The 27,729-nt window shown below is 44.4% G+C and overlaps 1 protein-coding gene and 1 long non-coding RNA gene across 3 annotated transcripts in view; one reads left to right on the forward strand and one right to left on the reverse strand.

The window, feature by feature from the left end:
• The window catches only part of LOC119969478 (tyrosine-protein phosphatase non-receptor type 1-like), a 119,784-nt gene extending 106,113 nt beyond the window's left edge, over positions 1 to 13,671 (reverse strand). Inside the window, exon 1 of the mRNA XM_038803157.1 lies at positions 13,464 to 13,671. Within this exon, the coding sequence (XP_038659085.1) occupies positions 13,464 to 13,520 (57 nt within the window). The 5' untranslated portion in view covers positions 13,521 to 13,671. The remainder of the gene's footprint in view (positions 1 to 13,463) is intronic.
• A 103-nt stretch (positions 13,672 to 13,774) lies between these two features.
• LOC119969479 overlaps positions 13,775 to 27,729 on the forward strand; it is a 33,024-nt gene continuing 19,069 nt past the window's right edge. The window contains exons 1-2 of one of the 2 annotated variants that reach the window (XR_005461376.1): positions 13,775 to 13,859; positions 18,440 to 18,535. This is a non-coding gene — a long non-coding RNA (uncharacterized LOC119969479). Of the gene's footprint in view, positions 13,860 to 14,008; positions 14,082 to 18,439; positions 18,536 to 27,729 lie in introns of those variants that run through there. The other variant, XR_005461377.1, reaches the window with a different exon arrangement.

Below are 27,729 nucleotides of genomic sequence, written 5' to 3' on the forward strand. Positions count from 1 at the left end.
GTACAAACTATAAAGCTGTGTGTTGGGAAGTTTGTTTCCCAAAATGTTTATGTGGTGTAACGTTTGGAAAAAATACATTTTTTAAAAATCATACTGTGAAATGTTGCTGAAGCTGCACTTTTACAATTAATTTCAAGCCGCAACTGGAAGTATATTAAACGTCTACAAGTACTGTAACATTCCACGCTACCTCTTGTCACTTGATCAACTTTCCCAGTTGCTATCCAAGGGTAACCGAGTACTGTTTAACCCAGAGTTCATCTTCCTTGCAAGTGAACCATGATCTTTTGTTTAAACAGGTCTGCCTGCTGGATTTTTAGTTGCCAGAGTAAACTCCCAGACACCAGTATAGGGCTAGCTGTTGGATGCAGTTGGAATATACTTCCAGTGGCAGAAGATGCAACAGAGCATGTGACCTCGTTCACAGCTCACATTCATGCTTCACTTTACCTGTGGTAGCTAATACGATTGGAGTAATATCTGTTGCCATGTGCCATGGCCAGATACTGATTCTGTTGAAGAATTTTACTGGATATAGGAAAAGACCATGTCCACAATCTCAAATGGATCCAGTGGCCCACAAACTTAACTAAAATCCTTACTCTTTAATTTGTTACATCTTATCAGTGTAATCTCATACATTTCAGAGTCCTTCCACTTTATCTCTGCAACTATGCCTTTTCCTTCTCAGTTACAATAGCCTTCAAAAGATCTTTCATACAAGGCACTCAAAATATCTCAAAAGTCTAGAAGTAAAAAGGTGGATGGCATCTGTACACAAAATATTGTCTGAGATGAACTATAGCAGAAAAGAAACTACATCCCAACAACCACCTTAAACATTCATTCTCTCCAACACCAGTACACAGTTTCAGCAGTATGTAGAATTCCAAAGCATTAGAAAAATTAAACATGATTATCCCTTGAAGTGTCAGCAGATTTCACCTAAATGTGTTCAGCGCAAGTTCAGTTAGACCTTAAAAGGGCGAGTGTGAAAATTTTGAGAAACTTCAATTGTTTTTATTTAAATTCAGGAAGTGGTTTGTATTCAAAATTGGTATACATCATGATTGCTTTTTGACCAATCATGTCACGGAAATAATAGTGATTCTGAACTCAGATGGTATTTGTTAATTAGCTGGAATATGTGCTAGATGTGGAAGTATCAGCATCCCAGGTCAACTACAGAGTGATGAACTTCAATATGATCGGAGAGTCAAAACAGACAGAAAAAAAATGTCCTGCACAAATTCTGCAGGGTAAAAGACAGTCAGTTGGGTAGTTAGAAGAAAATGCATAAACATGTTAGGGATTATCAGAATAGCATGAGTTGGAAAAGTTACAGCATCTCATGTGAGCATAGCAATAAAACTCACCTTACAGCTCGTATTTTTAAGGACTATTTCCTCCAGGTTTTCACAAGATCAGCAACATGTCCTCTCCAGTTAGGGACATTTTAAGTATAATCAATAACTTCATTATAAATGAGATAAGTTTTAAACAGGTTAAATTTGCTTAAAACAAGGAAATCCCATGGGAAGATTAGTATTTATCTCATCACATTCAGGAGGTCATTATTCCTATGATGGCATCAATGGCCACTGAACAGATGGATTCCAAAAAGGACTGGTGGCAAATTCAAAAACAGTGATAATTACCGATCCATTAAATTTCCTTCCATTCCAGAAAAATAAATCAATCATGGAGCAAAATTGATTAATGTGCAATAATAGTTAAAAGCAGTCAACATGAACTTGGAAGGAAAAGATACTGTTTCACCACTAACATTTTTTTTTTAAAAAGTCAACCCAAATGGACTGCAGTAAATAATATGCGATACCATGACTTCCTAAAGGCTGCTGATAAAGTTCCATGTGAAAGGCTATTAACTAAACAAAACGTTTTTGTGATTCTAGGCAAACTCTAGGAACGTATAAATAACGAGTATTAGTAAGCAAAGGAGTACAAATTGGAGAAACGTTGAAATTACAGTGGGAAGGTCTAAATGGGGTTCTTCTGAGCTTCGCATAGAGACTACTACGTTAATTTACAAAAGCGACCCAACCTCAAAGTAATCATCAAATTAGATAGGCTGGAGCAGGAGTTGGCAATCTGCTGTTCTTCAACGTCTCATTTGTGCATCCTAACTTTTTTCAGTTGGATCACATTAACATGAAAGAAAGTCCAACCCAAAAAATGGGGGGGGGGGGGGAATTGTAGTATTATTCTGGGGATAAAAGGTTAGTCATTATGATGAAGGTGCAGTTTCAAATTATTTTAATAAAATCATTCTCTATATAAACCCGTTTGAGGTGGTATAAGTAAGCCATCATTGTAGATAATGCCTTGGATTCAGCAAACAATTTTATAGTTACGACCATTATTATTTGCAATAGAATTGATAAATTATGCTGAATGTGTCATTAAAAGATTTTTTTTTTAAAAAGCAAGGGAATAGCCAGAAAGTCTTAATTCCCACAAGTTTATCCTCCCCTCCCCGCAAAGCTGACTTGAAACTTATTAGAAATCACAAACATAAAATTCAGAGCTAGGTCTATTAATCCAAATTATTTTCAAATACAGGCAGAATGTCTCAAAGCCCAAAACGTTCAGACATAATTTGCCAGATTCCAAGGTCGGCACAGGAATAGACAGGTGTGTAATGGCAAAGAGGACAACTAGCGAGGCACTACATTGCACCAATAGTGCCTAACTGAATTACCCAGGTGAGAGTTTTTTTTACTCATTAAAAAAAGTAACCAGTTTTTAGGTAGATTTGAGACACTATTATAATACATTAATTCAATACATTCATTTTATTGCAACTGCAAATTATGCATTCTACCAAAGATATTTAGCAACATTCAAAATATTTTGCTTCACAATGCCAAATTTTCATCTGGCAGTTTCCATTAGCTTTTTTAAAAAAAGGGTTTTTCAGGTAAAAAAAAAACAAAAGATTGCCGACCCTCTGTCCTAACCAGAGGAAGCAGGTTCAGAAATTACAAGAGGGAGCAGAACAATGGCAGGTGATTTAATGCAGAAAACTGCTTCCGATTGGGAATGTAAAATAGATGAACGACACTGTTCGCAACCTCACTGCCTCATTTGGCCCAGGAATAAGTCCCTGACTCCATACCCTCTCCGTTACCAAGATTGCTTACTTTCACCTCCATAATAATCGCCCATCTCTAGTCACCTCCCACCACTCCCCACCTGTTCATTCGTTGTTGAAACCAACCTCCAGGCTTTTGTTACATAGACAAAAGAAGATAGGAGCCAGGGGAGGCCTTTTGGTCCTTTGAGCCTGCTCCGCCATTGATTACGATCATGCCTGATATCCAACTCAATAGCCTAATCCTGCTTTCTCTCCATAACCTTTGATCCCATTCGCCCCACGTGCTATATCTAGCTGCCTTGAATATATTCAATGTTTTAGCATCAACTACCGCCTGTGGTAATGAATTGCACAGGCTCACCACTCTTTGGGTGAAGAACTGCCTCATCTCTGCCCAAAATAGTTTACTCGGAATCCTCAGACTGTGATCCCTCGTTCTGGACACACCAACCATCGGGAATATCTTCCTTGCATCTACAATGTCTGGGCCTGTTAGAATTTTATAAGTCTCTATGAGATTCCCCCCTCATTCTCCTAAACTCCAGCGAGAAAAATCCCAACCTAGTCAATCTCTCCTCATATGACAGTCTCGCCATCCCTGGAATCAGTCTTGAGAGCAAGAACATCCTCTCTCAGAAAAGGAGACCAAAACTGCACAAAATATCCTAGGTGCGGCCTCTCCAAGGCCCTGTATAATTGCAACACATCCCTACTCCTGTACTCAAAACCTCTCACAATGAAGGCCGACATACCATTAGCCTTCTTTCCCGCCTGTTGCTCCTGCATGCTTACCTTCAGCGACTGGTGCACAAGGACACCCAGGTCCTGCTGCGCTCTCCCCTCTCCCAATTTCCAACTGTTCAGATAATAATCTGCCTTCCTGTTTTTGCTTCCAAAATGAATAACCTCACGCTTATCCAAATTATACTGCATCTGCCATTGGTTTACCCACTCGCCCAAACTGTCCAGATTCTGCTGTAGGATCTCTCCATCCTCATCACAGTTCACCCTCCCACCCAACTTGGTATCATCTGCAAACTTTGAGATGTTACATTTGTTCCCTCATCCAAATCATTAATGTATATTGTGAATAGTTGGGTCCCTGTGGCACCCCACTAGTTACTGCCTGCCAATTTGAGATTGACCAATTAATTTCTACTCTTTGTTTTCTCTCCACCAACACTTTTCTATCCACCTTAATACACTTCCCCCATCCCATGTGCTTTAATTTTGCACAATAATCTCTTAAGCAAAGGCATTTGTCAAATGCCTTCTGAAAGTCTAAATATACCACGTTGACTGGCTCCCCCTCGTCAACTGTACTAGTTACATAGAACATAGAACAGTACAGGCCCTTCGGCCCTCGATGTTGTGCCGAGAAATGATCACCCTACTCACACCCACGTATCCACCCTATACCCGTAACCCAACAACCCCCCCCCCTTAACCTTAATAATTCCAACAGATTTGTCAAGCATGATTTTCCCTTCATAACTCCATGCGGAGTCTGACTGATCTTGCCACTGCTTTCTAAAATGTTCCACTATAAAGTCCTTGATAATGGATTCAAGCATTTTCCCCACTACCAATGTTAGGCTTACTGGTCTATAATTCCCTGTTTTCTCTCTATTTCCTTTTTTGAATATTCGAGTGGCATTAACTACCTTCCAATCTGCAAGGACTGTTCCAGAGACTATAGAATCCCAGAAGATGACCACCAATGCATCCATTATTTCCAGAGCCACCTCCTTAAGCACTCTGGGATGAAGATTATCAGGTACTGGGGATTTATCCACCTTCAATCCCATCAATTTTCCCAGCATAATTTCTCTACTAATATTGATCTCCCTCAGTTCTTTCCTCTCACTAAACCTTTCATTCGCCAACATTTCTGGTATCTGATTTGCGTCCTCTTTTGTGAAGACAGAACCAATGTATTCAATTGCTCAGCAATATTATACCTTATTATACATTCCCCTGTTTCTGTCTATCCACGTGATAGTGAGATGAGGAATAGGGAGAGAGAGCAATTAAACACGTGGCTACAGGGATGGTGCAGGCGGGAGGGATTCAGATTTCTGGATAACTGGGGCTCTTTCTGGGGAAGGTGGGACCTCTATAGACAGGATGGTCTACATCTGAACCTGAGGGGCACCAATATCCTGGGGGGGAGATTTGTTAGTGCTCTTTGGAGGGGTTTAAACTAATTCAGCAGGGGCATGGGAACCTGGATTGTAGTTTTGGGGTACGGGAGATTGAGAGTATAGAGGTCAGGAGCACAGATTTGACTTCGCAGGAGGGTGCCAGTGTTCAGGTAGGTGGTTTGAAGTGTGTCTACTTCAATGCCAGGAGTATACGAAATAAGGTAGGGGAACTGGCAGCATGGGTTGGTACCTGGGACTTCGATGTTGTGGCCATTTCAGAGACATGGATAGAGCAGGGACAGGAATGGTTGTTGCAGGTTCCGGGATTTAGGTGTTTTAGTAAGCTCAGAGAAGGGGGCAAAAGAGGGGGAGGTGTGGCGCTGCTAGTCAAGGACAGTATTACGGTGGTGGAAAGGATGCTAGATGGGGACTCTTCTTCTGAGGAAGTATGGGCTGAGGTTAGAAACAGGAAAGGAGAGGTCACCCTGTTGGGAGTTTTCTATAGGCCACCTAATAGTTCTAGGGATGTAGAGGAAAGGATGGCGAAGATGATTCTGGAAAAGAGCGAAAGTAACAGGGTAGTTGTTATGGGAGACTTTAACTTTCCAAATATTGACTGGAAAAGATATAGTTCGAGTACATTAGATGGGTCATTCTTTGTACAATGTGTGCAGGAGGGTTTCCTGACACAATATGTTGACAGGCCAACAAGAGGCAAGGCCACATTGGATTTGGTTTTGGGTAATAAACCAGGCCAGGTGTTAGATCTGGAGGTAGGTGAGCACTTTGGAAACAGTGACCACAATTCGGTGACCTTTACATTAGTGATGGAAAGGGATAAGTATACCCCGCAGGGCAAGAGTTATAGCTGGGGGAAGGGCAATTATGATGCCATTAGACATGACTTAGGATGTGTTGGTTGGAGAAGTAGGCTGCAAGGGTTGGGCACACTGGATATGTGGAGCTTGTTCAAGGAACAGCTATTGCATGTTCTTGATAAGTACGTACCAGTCAGGCAGGGAGGAAGGGGTCGAGCGAGGGAACCGTGGTTTACCAAAGAAGTGGAATCTCTTGTTAAGAGGAAGAAGGAGGCCTATGTGAAGATGAGGCGTGAAGTTTCAGTTGGGGCGCTTGATAGTTACAAGGAAGCGAGGAAGGATCTAAAGAGAGAGCTGAGACGAGCAAGGATGGGGACATGAGAAGTCTTTGGCAGGTAGGATCAAGGAAAACCCAAAAGCTTTCTATAGGTATGTCAGGAATAAAAGAATGACTAGGGTAAGAGTAGGGCCAGTCAAGGACAGTGGTGGGAAGTTGTGTGTGGAGGCTGAGGAGATAAGCGAGATACTAAATGAATACTTTTCGTCAGTATTCACTCAAGAAAAAGATAATATTGTGGAGGAGAATGCTGAGACCCAGGCTATTAGAATAGATGGCATTGAGGTGCGTAGGGAAGAAGTGTTGGCAATTCTGGACAAGGTGAAAATAGATAAGTCCCCGGGGCCAGATGGGATTTATCCTAGGATTCTCTGGGAAGCCAGGGAAGAGATTGCTGAGCCTTTGGCTTTGATTTTTAGGTCATCATTGGCTACAGGAATAGTGCCAGAGGACTGGAGGATAGCAAATGTGGTCCCTTTGTTCAAGAAGGGGAGTAGAGATAACCCCGGTAACTATAGGCCGGTGAGCCTAACGTCTGTGGTGGGTAAAGTCTTGGAGAGGATTATAAAAGATACAATTTATAATCATCTAGATAGGAATAATATGATTAGGGACAGTCAGCATGGTTTTGTGAAGGGTAGGTCATGCCTCACAAACCTTATCGAGTTCTTTGAGAAGGTGACTGAACAGGTAGACGAGGGTAGAGCAGTTGATGTGGTGTATATGGATTTCAGTAAAGCGTTTGATAAGGTTCCCCACGGTCGTCTATTGCAGAAAATACGGAGGCTGGGGATTGAGGGTGATTTAGAGATGTGGATCAGAAATTGGCTAGTTGAAAGAAGACAGAGAGTGGTAGTTGATGGGAAATGTTCAGAATGGAGTTCAGTTACGAGTGGCGTACCACAAGGATCTGTTCTGGGGCCGTTGCTGTTTGTCATTTTTATAAATGACCTAGAGGAGGGCGCAGAAGGATGGGTGAGTAAATTTGCAGACGACACTAAAGTCGGTGGAGTTGTAGACAGTGCGGAAGGATGTTGCAGGTTACAGAGGGACATAGATAAGCTGCAGAGCTGGGCTGAGAGGTGGCAAATGGAGTTTAATGTGGAGAAGTGTGAGGTGATTCACTTTGGAAAGAATAACAGAAATGCGGAATATTTGGCTAATGGTAAAATTCTTGGTAGTGTGGATGAGCAGAGGGATCTCGGTGTCCATGTACATAGATCCCTGAAAGTTGCCACCCAGGTTGATAGGGTTGTGAAGAAGGCCTATGGTGTGTTGGCCTTTATTGGTAGAGGGATTGAGTTCCGGAGCCATGAGGTCATGTTGCAGTTGTACAAAACTCTAGTACGGCCGCATTTGGAGTATTGCGTACAGTTCTGGTCGCCTCATTATAGGAAGGACGTGGAAGCTTTGGAACGGGTGCAGAGGAGATTTACCAGGATGTTGCCTGGTATGGAGGGAAAATCTTATGAGGAAAGGCTGATGGACTTGAGGTTGTTTTCGTTAGAGAGAAGAAGGTTAAGAGGTGACTTAATAGAGGCATACAAAATGATCAGAGGGTTAGATAGGGTGGACAGCGAGAGCCTTCTCCCGCGGATGGAGGTGGCTAGCACGAGGGGACATAGCCTTAAATTGAGGGGTAATAGATATAGGACAGAGGTCAGAGGTGGGTTTTTACGCAAAGAGTGGTGAGGCCGTGGAATGCCCTACCTGCAACAGTAGTGAACTCGCCAACATTGAGGGCATTAAAAATTTATTGGATAAGCATATGGATGATAAGGGCATAGTGTAGGTTAGATGGCCTTTAGATTTTTTCCATGTCGGTGCAACATCGAGGGCCGAAGGGCCTGTACTGCGCTGTATCGTTCTATGTTCTATGTCTGTCGGGGGCCTACATTTGTCTTTACCAATCTCTTCCTCCTCACATATTTATAGAATTCCTTCTGAGTAGACTAATCCAATACTGTGGACTCTCACCTTCCACCCCAAATCTCAATGGCAACATTGGCCCTGCATCTTTGTGTTCAAATCCCTCTATAGTCTCATCCCTCTCCAACTCTTTTTTCTCTGTTCAGAACTCTCAGAAAACTATGTTCCTCCAATTCTGGCCTTATGCATCCCACCTTCCTTCACCCCACCACAGGTGGCTGGGCATTCATCTGCCTTGGCCTCGAAATTCCCTCTGAAAACCTGACCACTGTTTTTAAAAAATGTTCCTTAAAATTCCTTAAAATAATACCACTTCGACAAAGATTATGATCACCTGTCCTAATGTCCCCATTAAGCTTGGTTAATTACATTGCTGTGAAGCATCTTGGAATTTTTAAAATCACACAGACGCTAATAGAATATTCAACTACAAAGCTGAATTAAGAGAATACAAGGCAGAAGAAGCAAGAGCAAACTTTATAGCACTCTGGTTAGACTTATTAATTCTGGGCATATTCCTGGAGGTTTGGTCTCGTGAACTTTCCTTGTCATTTGCAAACATTGCTGAGCCAGCCTTCATCTAATAAATGCAGTAATGTGCTTAATAGCAATTTGAAGGAAAAAGTACAATTTTTGCTGGATATCCATCTTATGCAAAAGGATCATTTTTATGTGATCAACTTATCTATTGAAACCTGGATTTTGTATGGTGCACCAACTTTTACAAAAATTTACAAGATGTCCAAGGCAGCTTGCTAACCTCAATTAATATACGAGATTTTACAGCAATCTAACAAAACAAACACTTTCATCTCCTACACCATTTTGCAGTTTTTGATATTTATTATTTCAATAGCATTACATGGACTGAATATTTAAAAAGCTTGTTCAAACTCAGATTCCTAGTTTCATCTTAATTTTGGAAAACAAGATACTATTTTAAAATGCATGCGTTATTCGTACAACACATCTATGTTAAGAAACAAGATTCAAAACGTATTCAAAACTGGTTCAAAATTTGTTTGAACCAGTGCTTCATCCATGCCTGAACATATTTTGTGAATCTAGATCTGGATGTCTCAGCTAGATGGCAAAATTACATTGCTCATCGGTGATCTTTTTTGAAATGGAATTCTCCACTTAGGGAACCACCTTCGTAGTTATCAGGAAATTATTTCAATGATGTTGACTTGACTAAATTTACTGCAATTAACAAGAATAAACCAGCGAGCCTGTTTGTCTCTCTGTTTGAATACACTACTATCACAAAATCTGTTTGCTCCGAGTGAAACTGGTTTTAATCCCCGAAGGTCTAAACAGATTTTAGAATAGTACACATCCCATTGAAATTTATGAGCTACTTCTCCCACTGCCCATTATCCCAAGCATACAAATAATCAATGAGACTGATCAATGTAATGATTCTAGGGTCAACTATGATAAATTAACAACATTCAAAAAAAAAAACAGACCTACATTACAGGAATAAATAAAATTTGTTTCAATTACATGGTTACAATCTGAAAGCAGCCAAGCTTACATGGCTACAATCTGAAAGCAGCCAAGCTTTGGTGATCTAAAAACATTAATTTTTGGTCATTAAAACCTCTGGCTAAGACTAGAGACACAGATACTGTATACAGTTACAATAGTGGAAGCAATTAAAGTGAGGCACAAGTTGCCAACTTTCTTCTCAACCAAATGGCTACAACTTGAACATCACCAAAAGAGCTCCCTGCAGCTAGCACGACTAAGTGCCAAGATGTTTCAAGTAACTTGTTATAACCAACCTATGAATTAGACTTTTATCAAAAAGTGGCTCTTCAATGCAATTAACGATGAGTTGGAGCATGACTTAAGTCAATGCAGTTCTGGACAAGCTCACATGTTAAATTCTGTTCAGACAAGTACCCACTGTAAGCATGTTGGCGGAGCATTGTTATTGACATCAGCTCTACAGAGGAGGCATTACTTCACAGAGGGTGTTAGGTCTCTGGAATTCTCTATCCCAGAGGGCTGGGAAGGCTCAGTCATTGAGTGCGCTTAAGACGGAGATCGACTGATATCTTTACCACCTGGAAGTTTTAACAATATGGGAATAGTGCAGGAAATTGGCATTGAAGTCAAAGATCATCCATCATCTAAATGAATGACTGAGTGGACTCTCGAGGCTGGATGGCCTACTTCTGTTCCTAGTTTCTACGCCAGTCATATCACAGATATCATTCAGAGCATTCTACCTGCAGTCTGAATGATGGCAATGCTGCCTACAGTTGCCCAAAATTATTGCACATTGAATACTTAGAAACACCATTGTGTGTACAGCATAAGAAAAGTGGCAAGCGGGTACAGGAAGTAAGTAACATGCTCTCAAAGCATAGAACGGTTACGGTACAACATTACTCTAGATCTGACAAGTAGAGCACAACGGCTCAGATCTTGCAGCAGCAGGATATCTAATGTCTGACAGTTAAACTTAACCTTGCACATTCATATTTTGAGCAAATTGCCACACATTCAGATTATGAGCAAATTGCCACGCATTCAGATTATGAGCAAATTGCCACACAAAAAATTTGAATGTACAAGCTGATAATAGCTAGTTATAGGTGGCAACACTAATAAAAGTCAAGTCATATTTAGGGACTTTTGGGTCTTTTAAGATAATGGCAAACACTATACAATGGAGACAAGAGTAATATAACAAAGCAAGGAACAAAACCAGGATAAACATTTGGAGCACATAGAACATACAGTGCAGAAGGTCCACCGGCCCACCGACCCACTTAAGTCTTCACTTCCACCCTATCCCCATAACCCAATAACCCCTCCTAACCTTTTTGGCCATTAAGGGCAATTTATCATGGCCAAACCACCTAACCTGCACGTTTTTGGACCGTGAGAGGAAACCCACGCAGACACGTGGAGAATGTGCAGACTCCGCACAGACAGTGACCTAGCGGGGAATCGAACCTGGGATTCTGGCGCTGAAGCCACAGTGCTATCCACTTGTGCTACCCAGCAGTTAGTTCTGACCTTCATTAACAGAGGATCTACTAAATGGTCAGCTGGACTCTAGTAAGAAAAAAAACAAATATGCCAAATGGTGTATCAAACACACACAAAAATCAAGTTGCTAGATTGTTACATCTAACACTGTGGCAGACACCAACAACTTTGTTCCTTGAGCACCGTCAGCATCTAATCCTGAAGATATTAAACAGTTATACAACCATTATTGACAAAAAGTGAAGGAATATAACTTCTGACATCCAAATCCAAAACTGAGGGGAAAATTTAATTGGGGATTTTTTGTAACAAAGGAATCATAATTCATTTGAAGTTTAAGATCCTGCAGTAGATTGATATTCTTAATCGAGACAAATTGTTTACTGTGGTAAAGGCTTCAAGCAATAAGAAATGCAAATTTAGACAGTGGAAGTAAAAATGGACACAACTTTTACATGACAATGGATTGTACAGCTGTACCACCATTTCCGTGGATGCAGTCCTGGAATTGCAGTGACCAGCAGAAGTGGTCCAAGAGTCAAAAAAAATCCAGTCTGGGTAAGGGGTGGAATTGAGTGATGGCAAAGTGAGGAGGTTGAAATTGGGACAGGTTTGTTAGATACTGTGGTTTCACCATTGCCAGACTAAAACTTTTTCACAGATCAACAACCTCCCAAGCTACACCTAATACACTCAAATTACTGCCCTCACTCCACAGTGGTTTAGCACACTGGGCTAAATCACTGGCTTTGATAGCAGATCAAGGCAGGCCAGCAGCACGGTTCAATTCCCGTACCAGCCTCCCCGAACAGGCGCCAGAATGTGGCGACTAGGGGCTTTTCACAGTAACTTCATTTGAAGCCTACTTGTGACAATAAGCTTTTTTCATTTCATTTCACCATATTCATTCTTGCTCAACTATTACTGCCTTCACCAACCTTCACTGACATGCCAATCCATCTTTTTCCCACATCCCCCTACCTCAGCATTTGGCTGGTCAGATCTTTCCACTCACCCCTCTGCAAAGCAGTGCGATATATTAAATGCACTAAACAAATTAGAACTGTTGTAAATCACTCAAAGTTGCCACACATTGTCCTCTACAACAAATGGTGAAAATTCCAAACCTCAAATCATTCCTAAACACATTTCCAAAATTATCCCTCAAAAGCTTATCAGACCCACTTAAGTCTCCACAACCAAATGAGCTGGTCCCACATTGAAAAGTTTTATATATTGGTGGGCCAAATGACTTCTTTTTGCACTGTAAATTCTATGATTCGACGAAAGGTCCATTTGCTGCAGACAAAATACAGGCAAGTGAACTGCTCTGAGGCCCTGCATATTTTGCTGGGAGCAATTTTTTTTAAACGAAGATACCGATGTTTACAGAAGTAAAAAAAAAGGAGTTAAAAAATTAACAAGTCGTTAGATACATCTTACCAAGTAAATTTTACATCCCTATACAAGCGTCAAAATTTGCGGGTCATACTTTTGAATTTGCCACATTACCCGCACGAATAAAGAGTCAACCTCATGTACAGGAAAACGTATCGTCAACCGAGCATGTGGGAGACGACCATTAATGTTGTAGGGTTGATCTGATGGAGATGATTTTAAAACGCAAGATTAGTATATGCGACAGTAACCACCGTTGTAGAAAAAAAATAGAACCCGGGTATTATTTAATAACAACTGAAGTTTGATAGTGAAGTCATGACCAAGTTTGCCCGGCACTAAAGTGTAAAATAATCCAAGAAACTAGACAAATAGCTCCGTCCAGGACGCTTGGTTTACGCAGCTCAAAAGGCCGGTGAGGGACAATATGCCACCAAGGTAGACCAGCGACAGTTTGGTTTTAATGCACATTAATTTGTCGGAGTGGCTGTTGACAGCACTAATTAATTGGACAACCACGCCACAATCCGCAAACGACTCCCACACCAACTGGTGATGCTCAGAACCGGCCCCAGACAGACACTGGCGGTGCCGGTACACAGACCCAAGGTACATTCTTATCCCCACCCCCGGCCTGCACTTCCTTCCAGCCAGCCTGTAAACCGACCCCCGGGGCTGGGGGTGCCCCGGACACTTCGCACCGTCCTCACCTGGTACAAAGTCGCCCAGCTCCCGTTTTTGTCGATCTCCGCAAACTCCTGCTCCATGGCTGCTGTCAGTGCCGTTGCGCCTTCTTCGTCGTCGCCGTCGCCACCCACCCCGCCCCCCGGTGGGCCTTTCCCTGACGCTGTAAATCCCCGTCTCGCTTCGTTCCACTCCTACCGCTTCATGTCAGCTCCCTCACATCCCCCACACGCCGGAAATACACCCCCTCCTTCCACCTCCTCTCGCCATGACTGACGGGATCCTCCACCAATCGGAAGGTGGGAGGAGAGGGAACTGTTGTCTGTCGGGACTTGTAGTTCCCTCCTCAGGAAGTGACGTCACCGACAGGTCCCCGAGGCGGCATTTCGATATAACCACCCACCAAAAAAAAACATTTTCAGGTCTGTAAAGCCAGAATTCCCTTCGCTGAAATTAAAATGGATTTGGTGGGTTGGGGGGGGCGGAGTTTACCTTCTCTGCGGTTACATTTCATCATGAGTTTCGCAATGCCTGAAGGGGGATGTAGTTCTCCCCCCCCCCCCCCTTTCCGAGCCCAGAGGCCTTGCAGCTGCTGATTGAAGTTTCTGGAAGGGAGGGGGGAGACGCTTGGCGTCTCGCAATGGGTAAGGCGCGCTCTTACATTCAGAACCTGTTCCAGATCCAACAAGTTAACTGCACAAACCCACAATAAGTGAAGCTGACAAGGCTGAAGTGGGTCAGAGTCAGTAACCAACACAACCGAGTTAACGTGCTAAAAGAAAGGCATCACTTTCCTAATGGCATATTCAAGTTCTTTAATCTCTACTTTAGGAATTGTCCTCACATCCAAGAGGGGGAAGAAACGGTTCGGACCAGTATTCATATATGCTAGCTCTACTGTTTTTTCCCCCCACTTGATTTGAAATTTGGTCAGCTCGGTAGCAGAGTGGTTAGCACAAATACTTCACAGCTTCAGGGTCTCAGGTTCGAATCCCAGCTTGGGTCACTGTCTGTGTGGCGTCTGCACGTTCTAACCGTGTGTACGTGGGTTTCTTCCGGGTGCTCCAGTTTCCTCCCACAGTCCAACGATGTGCAAGTTAGGTGGATTGGCCATGCTAAATTGCCCTTAGGGTCCAAATTTCCCTTAGTGTTAGGTGGGGTTACTGGGTTATGGGGAGAGGGTGGAGGTATGGGTTTGGGTAGGGTGCTCTTTCCAAGAGCCGGTGCAGACTAGATGGGCCGAATGGCCTCCTTCTGCATTGTAAATTCAATGAAATGGTTGATGAATATTCCTCAAAACTTTTAGTTATAGAGGAATCATCGCTTCTCGGCCTTTTGGCTAAGGTGAGCGTAAGGTCAGGTGTAATGCCTGGATCTGGCATGTCTCTTGTGGGGACCATGAATTGAATTCAATTTGAATTGGTTTTTGGAGCAGGCAAGGAGCTGGATTAGTGGTTTGCCTCTGTCCACACTCTGAGCTCTGGCTTTGACTCTGAAAAGTAAAAAAAAAGGAATCATGAAACCGTTTGCCTGTTGCCAGGGTTTCCAGTCGACACTGCTGATGAAGACTGGATTAACAATTTGCACTTTGCAAAGTGCCGCCTTATTTGAAAGAGAACTAGTAACTGACATCTATGACCTTGGCCTGCTGCACTCTTCCAGCTCTTGTTAAGGAGAGATTTGGTATAATGTTTGCCTTTTCAACAAGGTATATTTTGAGGTGTGTTTTAACCCTTTTGAATGCTGTGAATTTTATAAAGAGACGTATAAAGCAGGCTTACTGGTAACTTCAAATCAAACTAAAGGATAAATGTTTATCTGACGACACCAAAAAATGTACACAACAATTACCCACCCTTCATTCACACACACAATTACACAAAAAATGATTCCAAAACCATACATGCATTGATATCTCTAAATAGTAATATTTTAGATCTCCAAGATTGTGGTTGGAAACATTACAGGATGAAATTACTTTTTAGTTCACTGAAGACAAAATGAAGGTCAGAGATCTTTGTTGGTTTTTTTCAGTCAAAGCTGTGGTTGAGCTTCTGTAGCGAAGAAATATGATTTTGTAGGTGAAATGAATTGGCCCCACGTTTCTGCCAATGAAGGATTTTTCAGGAAGGATCTTCTCTTGTGTTGAACAAAATGGCTTCCTTCTGGATGCCGCAACCCAGACTGACTTGTCCTGTCCTCGTGGATTTCTGACTTTTCCTATCACACACCAGTTTTCGATCATGTGGCAATAGTATCAATGTAGCGCACATTGTGCGCACAATGGAGGCTATTTGCTATACAGTAGTCTAGCTATGATTAGCTTTCAAAGCATCTTTATTTGAAATTTCATGCTAGAATCATAGAATTTGCAGTGCAAAAGGAGGCCATCCGGCCCCTCGGGTCCGCACCAGCCTTTGGAAAGAGCACCCCACCCAAGCCCACATCTTTACCCTATTGCCATAACCCAGTAACCCCACCTAACCCGTTTGGACACTAACGGCAATTTAGCATGGCCAATCCACCCAACCTGCACATATTTGGGCTGTGAAAGGAAACCGAAGCACCCGGAGAAAACCCATGCAAACACGGGGAGAATGTGCAGACTTTGCACAGACAGTGACCCAAGCTAGGAACTGAACTGGGACCCTGGAGCTGCAAAGCACAGTGCTAACCACTATGCTACATTGCCACGCCAGCATGGGGCCAGCAGGTTTAGCTCTAGCAATGAAGAGCAGTAGTCAATCAGAACCTGGGAAGGCAACTTGCATTTTAAGTAGCTACAGGGCAATGTTCAGATATGTACGCAGAAACCAAAAAATAAGTCACCTGTCCCTCAAGTCAATTTTTTAAAAACTATTTTTATTCTCCTTTTTCCCATTTTCTCCCAAATTTGCACACACCAACAATAAGCAGTAACGAATATAATGTCAATCCCCATATCAACAATAACAATCCCGTCCTCCCACCAACCGCCAAACAACTGCCCACATGTTAAAATAAACAAAAAACAAAAAGGAATCAGGAATCACCCATAGTGACCATTAACACATAGAGTCCCCCTAACCCTCCCAACACCCCCCACTAATGTTCGATGTCATCCAGTTCTTGAAAGTGTATAATGAATAACGCCCATGTATTGTAGAACCCCTCCATCCTTCCTCTCAGTTCAAACTTAACCTTCTTAAGGGTCAAGATCCCCCCACCACGCCAGGGTACAGGGCACGTGCTGCCCTCTGATGAGGGATCATAGACCGCCTTTGGGCGATTAACAAGGCGAAGGCTACAACATCTGCCTCAGCACTCGTTCCCAACCCCCGTCTGGTCCGACACCCCGAATATGGCCTCCCGAGGGCCCGTGTCCAGTTTCATGTGCACCACTTTAGAGATTATCCTAAAAACCTCCTTCCAGTAATCCTCCAGCTTTGGACAGGACCAAAACATATGAACGTGATTATCCTCCATACCCTCTCGCAACTCTTCCTCAAACTTTGCCTTGATCCCTTCCAGTGGTGCCTTCTCTGCCTCAAAAATAGCCCTGTAAACAGCCGACAGTATCCCCTTCTCCAGTCCCCCTGTCAGCACCTCTTCCAGCAATGTGGAGGTCGGCTCCACTGGGAAGCTCTCCTTCCTGGCAAAATCTTGAACCTGCATGTATCTAAACATTTCCCTCTGCTCCAGCCCATACTTCGCTCCCAGCTCATTCAATCCTGCAACGTGACCCCCAAGAATCAAATCTTTTAGTGTCTTAATCCCCTTCTCCTCCTATTTCCGGAAATTTCAAGTCAATTTTGTAAAGGTAAATTATTCATAGTTTATGGTTCATTTAAAAACAAAATGTACATCTTGCTAATAAGTTTTAAGGTCATATGACATGCCTTTAAAAAAAAATTCCACTTAAGGGGCAATTTAGCGTGGTCAATCCACCTATCCGGCACAGCTTTGAGTTGTGGGGGTGAGACCCACACAGACGCAGCGCAAGTGTGCAAACTGCATATATGACATGTCTGTGACACAATGTCAGGTGGAGGAACAGTACCTTATCTTTCAATTAGGCACTTTACAGCTTCTTGATCTCACTCGATTTTTTTCGTGAGCTTTGATTTCGGACAGCAACACACCTGCTCTAGGTACATCCTTTGGTTCATTATTTCTTTTCCTGCCCCATCACCCTTTCCCTTGGCCCTTCAAGACGAACACTTCCGTCATTTGATCTGTGCGGTCCTCTACCCTATCACATACCTCCCTTTTGTCCTTCTCCCACATATTCCTTGCTCAAAACCTATTGCAATTTTCCCAATTCTGATGAAAGATCATTTTTTTTTAACATTTAGAATACCCAATTATTTTTTTCCAATTAAGGGGTAATTTAGCATGGCCAGTCCACCTACCCTGCCCATCGTTTTGGGTTGTGAGGGTGGGACCCACATAGACACAGGGGGAATGTACCAACTCCACACGGACAGTGACCCGGGGCCGGGATCGAACCCAGGTTCTCGGTGACATGAGACAGCAGTGCTAACCACTGCGCCAATGTGCCGCCCTCTGATGAGGGATCATAGACCTATAATGTTAATTTTGTTTATCAGCCCCTCCACAGAAGCTTCCTGTGTTGCTGAGTATTTCCTGCATTTTCTGTTTGTAATTCCTGAGTTTAAAAAGATGATTTGATCTCCATGGTGAAACAATTGTGAAAAAAACAAAACAAAATTCTGGCATTGGGTGCGAGTCCAGAAAGTGCAAAGTGTCCATCTTACCCAAATAGTGTTTTTTCTTAGGAATACTTAAGATAAACTTGACAAATCATGAAGATTTCAACAATGGATTCTCCATGAGATTCTTACAATTGATTGTGAAACATTAAAGAAATTATCAAAACTGCCCAACTAAATAAGAAATCCTGAAAGTTTCTGGGTATAATTTTGCAGTAATATTCAAACCTGCATCGCATTTTATGACATTATTCAATGTCTCTAATCTTGGTTACCTTCATCGCTCACAGTTCAAGCTTTCACCCAGCACTGCTTATCGCAAAGGAGCAATTTTCATAAGCAGATTGAGTCTCCCATGAACTGAAAACTGCAGCTCGATGTGGTTGGTGAGTGGGATCAAGTTTTTTTTCATAAATTTAGAGTAACCAATTATTTTTTTTAATTAAGTGCCAATTTAGTGTGGCCAATCCACCTACCCTGCACATCTTTGGGTTGTGGGGTGCAAAACCCACGCAAACAGGGGGAGAATGTGCAAACTCCACACGGACAGCGACCCAGAGCCGGCATCGAACCTGGGACCTTGGCGCTGTGAGGTAGCAGTGCTAACCACTGCACCACCGTGCTGCCCAAATGGGATCAAGTTCGAATGGAATAACTCATTGCCTCTTAATACATTGCATCAGAGGCCACATAAAGTGATCACCATGTTTTCCTGCCTACAGAAAAGCCCTAAATATGGCACTTTCAAACTATTATAATCAAGTTGAACTACAGATTTAGATTAAAAATAAATAGAAATACAGTAAATTAATGATGGGGCAAGCATTTAGCAAAGATAGAACCAGATTACAAGCGATTGCAACACTTGTTATAAAACTATTTCTTACAATCTATAGTTTGCAAGACTAATGAATAAAACTGCACATGCAGTAAAATGCAATACTCGGGTGTTGAGATTTGCTAATAAAGCATTTCAATTTCACCAGTGAACTGAACTACATTTAGAAGCGAATGCAGGTCAAAACAAGTCTTTCATATCACAGCTGTTAAAGTGAGACATTAGCAGTCTTTCCAAGCTGGAATTCAGCCTGGAGTTCTGGGTGGCTTCCAATTGGTCTATTTACCTCTTGAGTGCAGTTTTGTGTCCAATACCATTTCAAACAGAGACACCGTCCTGCCACAAAGGAAACTTTCATCCAAATAGTTTCTGAGCACAGACCATGACAGCAACACAATGGCTAGCCAAATCTTGTTGATCTGGTCCATTTTGGTTACTGGCCACTCTATAGAGATGAAGGCAATAGGAATCTGAAATTCCTAGGATTTTTTAGTGCAAAGAAAATTTGTTTTAATACATTTTGCTTTTTTTTGTACACCCAGATTCTGTGTGTAATGTTTTTGGCTTTTCAGATCCACATACAACACAGAATACTACAGTAATATGAGCATGCAGCAAAATCATAGCAAAATAAGGTCATTCTTAACCCTAGAACATGCAACCATCACTTGATCGTAAGGAGCACTTCCTGAGTTAAGTGTACAGTAACCAGTGAGAGAGAAATTGTATTTAGAATTCCTAAATTGTAACACCTTACTGCTACACCCAGACCACATTCCCCAAGAGCCACCCCTCAAAATATTGTTAGCTCTCACACCCCCTCTTCTCAACTAAATGGTACCTGCCTCTATTTTTCAAGTTTCAGTGCTCCACTGAGTGCTTCCAAGCTATAATTCTTAGTCTTCCACGTACCCCAATGTCAGAGAGCCCCGACCTCTTCCAGTTAATACCTCGCATGCCCCAAAACAAAGGCCCGTGCCCCCCCTCTTTGCGGGGGCCCCATGTCACGCCCTGTCCCCTGGTGACATGGCGGCCTGCCCCCATGACATTGAGCACAGTTGCTTCACAGTCCCAGGTCCGATTCCCGGCTTGGGTCACTGTCTGTGCGGAGTGCACATTCTCCCTGTGTCTGCGTGGGTTTCCTCCGGGTGCTCCGGTTTCCTCCCACAGTCCAAAGATGTGCAGGTTAGGTGGATTGGCCATGCTAAATTGCCCTTAGTGTCCACAAAGTTTGGGTAGGGTTACTAGGTTACGAGGATAGGGTGCTCTTTCCAAGGGCCGGTGCAGACTCGATGGGCCGAATGGCCTCCTTCTGCACTGTAAATTCTATGATTCCATGATGTCGAATCCGACCCCAAACAATGTCAATGTCCTCCTGACTCAGACTACTCTCATCTTATACATTGTAAGGCACAGAAACCCAAATTATTGCTTGACAGACTGCTGTAGTGTTCTTTTACCTATGACAGCAACAGGCCTACGATATTGATAAATTATTTGAAATGCACAATATACAAGGCACAGAATCCCAAAATCACTGCTTGACAGAATTCTGTAGTTCTCTTTAACTTATGACAACAACGGGCGGCACGAGGACACAGTGGTTAGCACTGCTGCCTCTCAGCACTAGTGACCCGGCTTCCATTCCGGCCTTGGGTCACTGTCTGTGTGAAGTTTGTACTTTCTTCACGTGTCTGCGTGGGTTTCCTCCCACAGTCCAAAGATGTATGGGTTTGGTGGATTGGCCATGATAAAATTTCCCCTTGGTGCCCAGGATGTGCGGGTTCAGTAATGAAATTACGGGGTAAGGGCTAGGTGGACGGGTGAGTGGACTGGGTAGAGTGCTCTTTCGAAGGGTCAGTGCAGACTCGATGGGCCTAATGGCCTCCTTCTGTACTGTAGGAATTCTGTGAAAAAAAACAGGCCGACAGTATTGATAATCTATTTGAAATGCACAATATTCAAGTTACAGAATCCCAAAATCACTGCTTGACAGATTCTTATAGTGCTCTTTATAACTTATGAAAACAATAAGCCTGCATTAATTGATAAATGGAATCCCAGTTTAGCTGTTGTCAGCATGACAGTAGAGATGGTCAGTATTGTGATCTCTTTGTCTTGAGGTGAGCAAACATGAACTGGCTGATGAACAATTTGATGGAGAAATCAGCCAATGATATGACTGCAGCACAGCAGGTCAGTGCAGGACAGAATGAGACAGAAAAAGTCCAGTGTAGGGACAAATATCCCAATCAAGTGGAATATCCAGTCCAAGTGGTGGCACGGTGGTTAGCACTGCTGCCTCAAAGCACCAGGGACCCGGGTTCGATTCCGACCTTGTATCAGCCTCAGCGTGAGGTTGAAGCATTCACCCTTCGCAGCACCTCACAGCCAGACTTCTTCCATCGCCTTCCCCAGCTCTTCCTCCCAATTAACCTTAATCCCCTCCATGGACATCCTGGCCGGGATTCTCCGAGCTCGCGCCAGGTCGGAGAATCGCCAGTGATGCCGGAAATTCCCGCCACGCCACTCCGACCAGAGAATCAGCGGCAGTCGCGCACGCAGTCGACACGGCGCCGGTCGGCTCCCACGGTGACTCTCCGCAATCGACCGGCTGAGTTCCCGCTGAGTTCCGCTGGCATGGTTCCACCCTGTTTTCACCCGGCGGGAGCTCGGACCCGCAGCTGCCGAGATGGGGGGGGGGGGGCGCTACCTTCTTCCAAGCCGGGCCACTGTGTCGCTACACCATGTTGCGCGGTGCCGGCGCAGAAACGGCCACCACGCGCATGCGCCGGCACGGAAACGGCCGCCACGCGCATGCGAGGACCCACGCCAGCAGTGCAGGGCCGCGTACTGCCGCCGGAACTGTGTGCAGCACTCGGCCGCCGTGCTGGCCCCCTGTGAGCCACTGAATCGCTGGGCCAAGAGGCCTGTTGATGCCGACATGAAACACTCTGGAGTTTACGCCGGCGTCAACACTTAGCTGAGATTTTGTAGAATTCCAGCCCCTATCGTCCTCCAGAATCCTACCATAGATCACCGATAACACCCCGTTCTCCAATCCCCCCGCCGACAGTACCGCCTTCAACAGCGAGGGGGCCGGTGCTATCAGGAAGGTCGGGAGCTCCTTCCTCGCAAAATCTTGGACTTGTAGGTACCTAAACCCTTCCTCCTGCTCCAATCCGTTCTTCTCTCCCAGCTCCTCCAAACTCGCAAATCGTCGCCCCAGGAACAAATCTTCACTGCCCTAATGCCCCTCTGCTTTCGCCTCCGAAACCTCGCATCCAGCCTCCCCGGCTTGAACCTATGATTCCCCCTAATTGGCATTCCCCCTACCCGGACCCAGCTTAAAGTGCTATCTAAACTGCCTGCAGATCTTCAAAGCTGCCCCCACAACTGAGCTCACTGAATACATGCCCTGGAGCGGCACCATTGCCAGCGCCCTCAACCCCGACCCTCTAAGTGAGCCCTCCTCTATCTTAACCCACCAGGACTCCCCCACCACCCACTCTCGACCCATCCCACATCTTCTCAGCATTCGCCGCCAGTTGCCCTCTCTGCAGGACCACTCTCCTAACCCTGCCCCCGCCCCCAAAATAAACAAGGTGACCAACTTGTCCACCTCCTTGAAAAAAGATTTGGGTAGAAAGACCGACAAGCACTGAAATAGGAACAGACATCGCGGTGGCACATTGATTTTAACTGCCTGCACCCGGCCTGCCAATGACAGAGGGAGGTTGTCCCACCTTGCCAAATCAGACTGCACCCTCCCCACCAAACTAGAAAAATTATACCTTCGGAGCCCATCCCAACTTCCCCGTCCTATCCCGTACCTGGACTATCTCCATTGCCGCTGCCTCCTTCCGGAGCTAGCCGGTAATATACGCCCGCCTTCTCCCTATATTCATAGACTGCCCCCTCGCCCGTCTCAATTGGCGCACTGCCTTAGAACATAGAACAGTACAGCACAGTACAGGCCCTTCAGCCCATGATGTTGTGCTGACCACTTATCCTAATCTAAGATCAACCTAACTTACACCCCTTCAACCTATCCACATTAAACTCCAAATTTTGGCCCAATTTCCTAAACTATCTATATCCCTGTGGACAACCGATCAAACTTTGCCTGAAGCTCCTTTCTCCTGTTTAGGAGGGCCAGGTCTGAGTGCCCCGCATACCTCCTATCCACCTCCAGCATCTTCTCTGTCAACGTTTGGCTCTCCTCCGTCTTCTCCTTACCCATCTTCGCTTTAAACAAGATCACCTCCTCCCTCACTACTACCTTCAGAGCCTCCCAAACCACCGCCTGTGAAATTTCCCCTGTACAAGGGAATCCCACATATTCCTCATTCACCTTCCTAATCTTATCACAAAAACTCCGGTCCCACAACAACCCACATCCATTCTCTACCCCGGCCTCTGGGCTACCCCCTTCTCCAAGACCACATCCACCCAATGCCACGCATGGTCCGAGATCACTATTGCAGAATACTCCGACCCCTTGACTGCAGCCAATAATGCCTTCCCCACCACAAAAAAGTCTATTCTCGAATAGACTTGATGCACCGGGGAGAAAAATGAGTATTCCTGCTCCCTCGGGTGCAGGAACCTCTGCGGGTCCACTCCTCCCATCTCTCTCATGAGCCCAATCAGCGCTTTCACCCCCCTCCCTCACCCTCTTGCCCACCAACACCGCTACCCCCCGAACCCTATTATCAAACTCAGAATGGAACACCTGACTCACTCAACCTTCCCTGAGCCTCAACTGACCCTTCACTCTCAGGTGAGTGTCCGGCAGCATCACCACATCGGCCTTTAGGCTCCTTAAATGCGCAAACACCCTCGACCTCTTCACCGATCCCCCCACGTACCACATTACTATTCTGACTGGGAGTCTCTCACCACCCCACCCCTCCTATCCACCATCATCATAACCCCAGACCCTGTCCACTGGGCCTGACCTGTCCTTTTGTTATCGTTGAATCCCCCCCCCCACCCTCCCAGAATCCCCCCTCATCCTCCCAGAATCCCCCCATCCTCCCAGAATCCCCCCCCCCCATCCTCCCAGAATCCCCCCCATCCACCTCCTCTTGAAAACTCCTCTCCCAGTATTGATCCCATCCCCCCACCTTTCACATCTCTCAGGCCCATCGAAACTTGTTCAACCAGGTTCTAATGACCATGGCCCCTCCCCCCACCACAGTCCTGTTCCCAACCAACCAACACTTGCTAGTGTGGCTGCCCCATGCCCGGTCTCTAAAAACAAAAGACAAACAGCCATAACCAGTGCAAAACAACGCACCCCAGAAAACCACAGTAACCCCAAAGTTCACTAACCTCCTACCCGCTGTATCCCATACCACAGGGTACACTGCCCTTCCCCACCAACCAACCCCAAAAAAACCAACCCCCAAAAAACAAACTCCCAACCATTCCCCTCCCTCATACACAACAATTAAACATCCTTAAACAACAAACAAGAAATTAAACTATATACAGCATTATAACCCCCTACCCTCAGTCCAAAGCCAACCCCCAGTTCCATCTCCCATTTTAACTGCAGTCCTTTAGCCTTCATGAACGCCTCCACCATCTCTAAAGCTGAAGTCCTTCGAGTTATAGGTCACCTTCAGCTTCACCGGGTAGACCCCGCCGAACCTTACACCATTACTGTAGAGTGCCGTCTTCCTGCAAGCTCCACAGTTAAGTCCTGGTGCAGCTCCTTCCCACTGCACCTCACGCCTTTGTTTCACCCAACCCAGGACCTTCTCCTTAATGTGGTATTTATGAAAACAAATTATACATTTGTCTTAGGCTTGGACCTGAGTGATCGACGAGACCAGTCCAGTTCATACCGGGAGGGTTCCTACCCCTTTCCCAGCAACTCCGGCAGCATCTTTGCAAAGTACTCAATTGGCCTCGGGCCCTCCACCCCCTTGGGCATGTCCACTATTCTTAAATTCTGCCGCCTCGACCTGTTCTCCAGGTCCTCCACCTTGGCTCTCAGTCCTTTGTTGGCCTCCATCACCTCCGCAGTTCCTCACCCATCGAGGCGAACTGGTCACTATGTTGCGACAGAGCTTCGTCCGCCTCCTTCAATTTCTCTCCTTGCTCCTATACCTTGGCCGATGTCTTCACCGGGGCTATTGCCTCCTCCACCAGCTCCTTCATCACTGCCATCATCTCTTTACGCATCACTTCCATATGCTTGGAAAACTGCTTTTTGAATTCTCAAGCCATCACCTTGGTTATTTTCTCTACTGTGAAGGGTGTGGCCCTACCCAACGACCCAGCCTCCGCCATCTTTCCTGCAGATGGGCTGACCCGTTTGCTCGATGGCGAACCTTCACTTACCCACTTTACCTGATGGCTTTTTTCAGGTTCTTTGGCATTCCCCTCCTTCTTTATATCTTCCTGCACCAGCTCATCTAAAAATTGTCCCTGGGACCAGGCATTAAATTCACAAAAAAGTTAACCTTGGGCAGGAGCCATCCAATGTGCGACTTCCACCTACATGCCACCACCGGAAGTGAAGGAGCATTCCTTAAAGCAGAAGTCTCAAATAATTCTGAGCGGTCTGAGACACAATGTGCAGCCATCGGAAACTATTTTCAAATCGAGAGACATGGCATACTATTGTTGGAAAGCTCCAGGAAAATTATAGGTACATATAGTAAAACCGGGTTCGGGTACACTCATCAAGAAGAATAGTGGGCACAGATTACAAGTTTGCAGATTCGAAAGGGGTTGTTGAAAGCATTGAGGAACCAGGTACTTCTCATAAACAAATGTTACAGAATTATGAGGACCAGATTACAGAAACATAGATCATTGAAGAGAGACATTGTAATTTTGACGAACTGCACGAGGCTATTTGTCCCAAAGGAAACTGCCAAAAGTTGGCACTGAAGTAACATACTTACCAGAATGGGACAGTCAATGTGAGGACACAACTATAGGCCACGGGAAAATATAAAAACTGGTTGAATGTATAAGATAAAGGAGAGGAGGTTAAGACCATGGATTGGGAACATGAAGTACAAAAATGGATAGCACAGAAACATCATGTCAGTTTGGACAGTAGGTCTGACAGTGAACATGCTCATAGGAATCGATCAAGGAATGTTGCCAGAACATCTCACAACAGGAGGGAAGGTCAAGCAGTAGCATTTGGAATGAGATATAAGGCAGGATAGAGGGTGCAGCTTAACAAGGTCAAAAAACAAATGCTACAGACTAGGAATTATACAAGGAGCAGAAGCCCATGTGAGCGAGAGGTCTTCATGGCTTCCAACAAATTAGGTGATAAATTAATAAAAGATGCAAAACAGCAAGAACTGCAAAGTTTGAAAGAATTTGGGGTATACACAGAGGTCCCAGATGGAGGACAACGAGTTTTGATTCATGAATGGATATGCATGAGAGGGCGGCATGCGGCGCAGTGGTTAGCACTGGGATCGAATCCCAGCCCTGGGTCACTGTCCGTGTGGAGTTTGCACATTCTCCCCATGTCTGCTTGGGTTTCACCCCTACAACCCAAGGATTTGCAGGTTAGGTGGATTGGCCATGCTAAATTGGCCCTTAATTGGAAAATTCTAATTTTTTTTAGAGTATTCTAAATTTATAAAAAAAGAAAAAAAATTATTGGATATGCATGGAAAAAGTGCTTCCCGTTGAAACTTTTAAGGCCAAAGCCAGACTAATAGCACAAGTTTTGAAGAAAATCTGGGTGATGAAGATGTAAGGGTAGATTCACCTATGGCAGAAGAAGTTATTTTGAAGATCTTCTTGGTTCTGTTAGCAACAAATGCTTAGGAATGCAAGTCGATAGATATTAAAGCTGCTTTTTTATAGGGTCATCAGCTTCAAAGAGAAATCGATCTTTGTCCTCTTAAAGAGGTGACAAACACAGAAGGGATACTCTGCTAAATTACATAGGTTGAATGATGACACCGGAATTTGGTATTATTCAGTAAGGTTGATTTTGTTAAAGTTGGGTTGTTTTTAGTTGAAAGCAGACCCTGCAATGTTTTATTGGCACCATGGAGGGAAACTTTTGGGCATCTTCATGATGCATGTAGATGATTTTTTTTGTGGTGATCGGAGTGAATTTGAGACAAATGTTATTAACAGGCTTAGAATACAGTTTAAGATTGGAAGTCAGGCCTCTGGTGCATTCAAATTCATTGGGTTAGAAATCGGGCAGAGCGGTTCGCATGTCACTCTGTATTAGCACCCTTACTTGGAGAATATTAACTCCACAACAATCACTCGTGGTAGGGTTTCACAAAAAGATACAGCAGCTTCTGAAATAGAAAAAGAGGAACTCCGGAGTTTAATTGGGCAGCTGAATTGGCGAGCCAGACAAACCAGACCGATCACCAGTTTTGATGTTTTCGAACTAAGTACGAAACTGAACGATCCCAAAATTGAAGAAATTGTTCGAGCAGACGAAACATTGGTGAAATTAAAATTTGAGAATTGTTTTGAAATTCCCATCTTTAGGTGATATTAGGTGGGTCACAGGATGATGTAAAAAGGGTCGCCAAAAGGTCTCCAAAAATGATCCCCAAGGATCGCCTGACCGTTTTTCCCATTTTGTTCCCTGGGTGACTCCTGGTTACACTGCGTGTGTGTGGCCACATGAGGCTGATGCAGAGACGGTGCCGTGGACTTTCTGCCTCCCTGGGTCACTGTTATATTCACCGCCACCGACACAGCCTCCAGCAGCCACTCCCGTTT

Source organism: Scyliorhinus canicula, chromosome 7 (assembly GCF_902713615.1).
Source record: "Scyliorhinus canicula chromosome 7, sScyCan1.1, whole genome shotgun sequence".
NCBI classification, from domain to species: Eukaryota; Metazoa; Chordata; class Chondrichthyes; order Carcharhiniformes; family Scyliorhinidae; genus Scyliorhinus; species Scyliorhinus canicula.